The sequence below is a fragment of the Quercus suber genome, unplaced genomic scaffold, assembly GCF_002906115.3.
Source record: "Quercus suber isolate HL8 unplaced genomic scaffold, Cork oak 2.0 scaffold_972, whole genome shotgun sequence".
Classification (NCBI taxonomy): Eukaryota; Viridiplantae; Streptophyta; class Magnoliopsida; order Fagales; family Fagaceae; genus Quercus; species Quercus suber.
The window spans coordinates 139,376-141,001 of NW_027070391.1; the positions used below are offsets into that span (position 1 = coordinate 139,376).

Below are 1,626 nucleotides of genomic sequence, written 5' to 3' on the forward strand. Positions count from 1 at the left end.
GAACAAGGATTTCCTTAACACCTCTCTTTCTCTCTCTCTCCAACACAAACTAAAATTAAGATAATTGCAATGTTATGACAACTTTTTACACAATTATAGCTATGTTTTGGTTTGCTAATAAAGAACAATCATCAGGATTAAACAACATAAGTTGAAATTCTCTAAAATAAGTACTTAAGATAATTACATGATATATTGCGATTAGAGGATTTAAAAAAGAAAAAAGAAAAAAGAAGTTAAGCTTAAAAAACTACTTTTATATGGACCCATTATTGATACTATTTTTATTTTATGCCAATCACCACAATTATGAAAAAAATTGTTAAAATTTTTGTGTCCCTAAACTTAAATTCTCAGTAGTTTATCTTTTTGCAGACTTCTTCGAGGGATTTATCACTTAAATCATCATATGTTGAGTAGCCCATTTAAATTCAAACTACCATCTCCTAAATAAAGAAGCCATTCATCTTTATTGCTATAAAATTAGGAAGATACATCAAGATGCAATTGGTGTTGGATGAAAGATGGAATTTCTTCCATCCAAACTACCATCTCCTAAATACATTATTTATATCTACCATCTTTGAAAACTTCATCACACACTTAAGTACAGATAAAGATAAGAAATACCACGAATTTGTTATTTTATTCCATAACGTGGTATACTATTGTTCATAATCACTCTGCATTTTTAGTAGCTTTGTTTTTGATAAGATAATTTTTGGCGATTTCTCCAATTTTTGCTACTAGATCAGTAGTGACGTTCGAGGTATTTGCAACAGCTTCTTCCTTGATATCATACTCAATTGTGCTTTTGATTATGCATGAATCATTGTCCTTCTCTATGATTTCAAAGCGAACACGAAAAAGAGCAAGGCCTAAATCAAGATATCCTCCTTCCATCACCTCTAGTTCTTTCATGCGTTTCTCATTGTCATACTTTGTGAACTTCTCTCTTTGCACAGAAAACCCATGTGAGCCTAATTCATTAGAAAGGAAGTTTAATTAATGAAAAAAAAAATGGAAGTAACTATTCCAATTGAAACTTTAAAGAGAACATAGAAGCAAATAAAGCAGTCATTCATTTATGACTAAAGAGAGGGGGGAGCTATTTCTCCAAAGTCAATTCTTAAATTGCTTGGTATCATTGGTTGGGTTCAATATTACTTCTATATTTATCAGTTTGTACTGCTTTATCAATTATCATACCTGGTGTATATCTTTTCTTCAGAATAGTCCCAATCCCTCCATCACCTTCTATGACCTCAATCTTCTCAACGATACTTCCATCTTCTACAAGAAGTTTTGCTAACCCAAGCCTGCCATAAAGCTCCCATGCTTCGCTAGCCGGCACATTTACCTCTAGCTCGTGTGAGAGTTGCCCAGACATCTTTTTTTAAATGCACTTGTAGAAGCAAATATGTTGGGATGTGTTAGGCATGTTCTTTCCTTGTGATATATATAGGCTCCAAATTTGTGTGAAGATTAGTAAAGTGTCTTATCATCGAATAGGGTTCAAATAGTGCCTACACCAAAAATCAATTGGTCTCTTAGCCTAATGATAAGAGCAATCATTGTGGAATACAATGGACTCCATATGTTGAAATTCTAACCTATTTATGAAAA

The 1,626-nt window shown here is 32.5% G+C and overlaps 1 protein-coding gene across 1 annotated transcript; it reads right to left on the minus strand.

Annotated features, from left to right (window-relative positions):
- Positions 1 to 678: 678 nt before the first annotated feature.
- On the minus strand, positions 679 to 1,403 carry LOC112033447 (norbelladine synthase). Its single transcript, XM_065768611.1, has 2 exons — positions 1,210 to 1,403; positions 679 to 980 (listed from the first exon to the last, which is right to left on the minus strand). Exons 1-2 carry the CDS (start codon positions 1,388 to 1,390, stop codon positions 679 to 681), a joined length of 483 nt encoding a protein of 160 aa, XP_065624683.1. The 5' UTR covers positions 1,391 to 1,403.
- Positions 1,404 to 1,626: the final 223 nt, after the last annotated feature.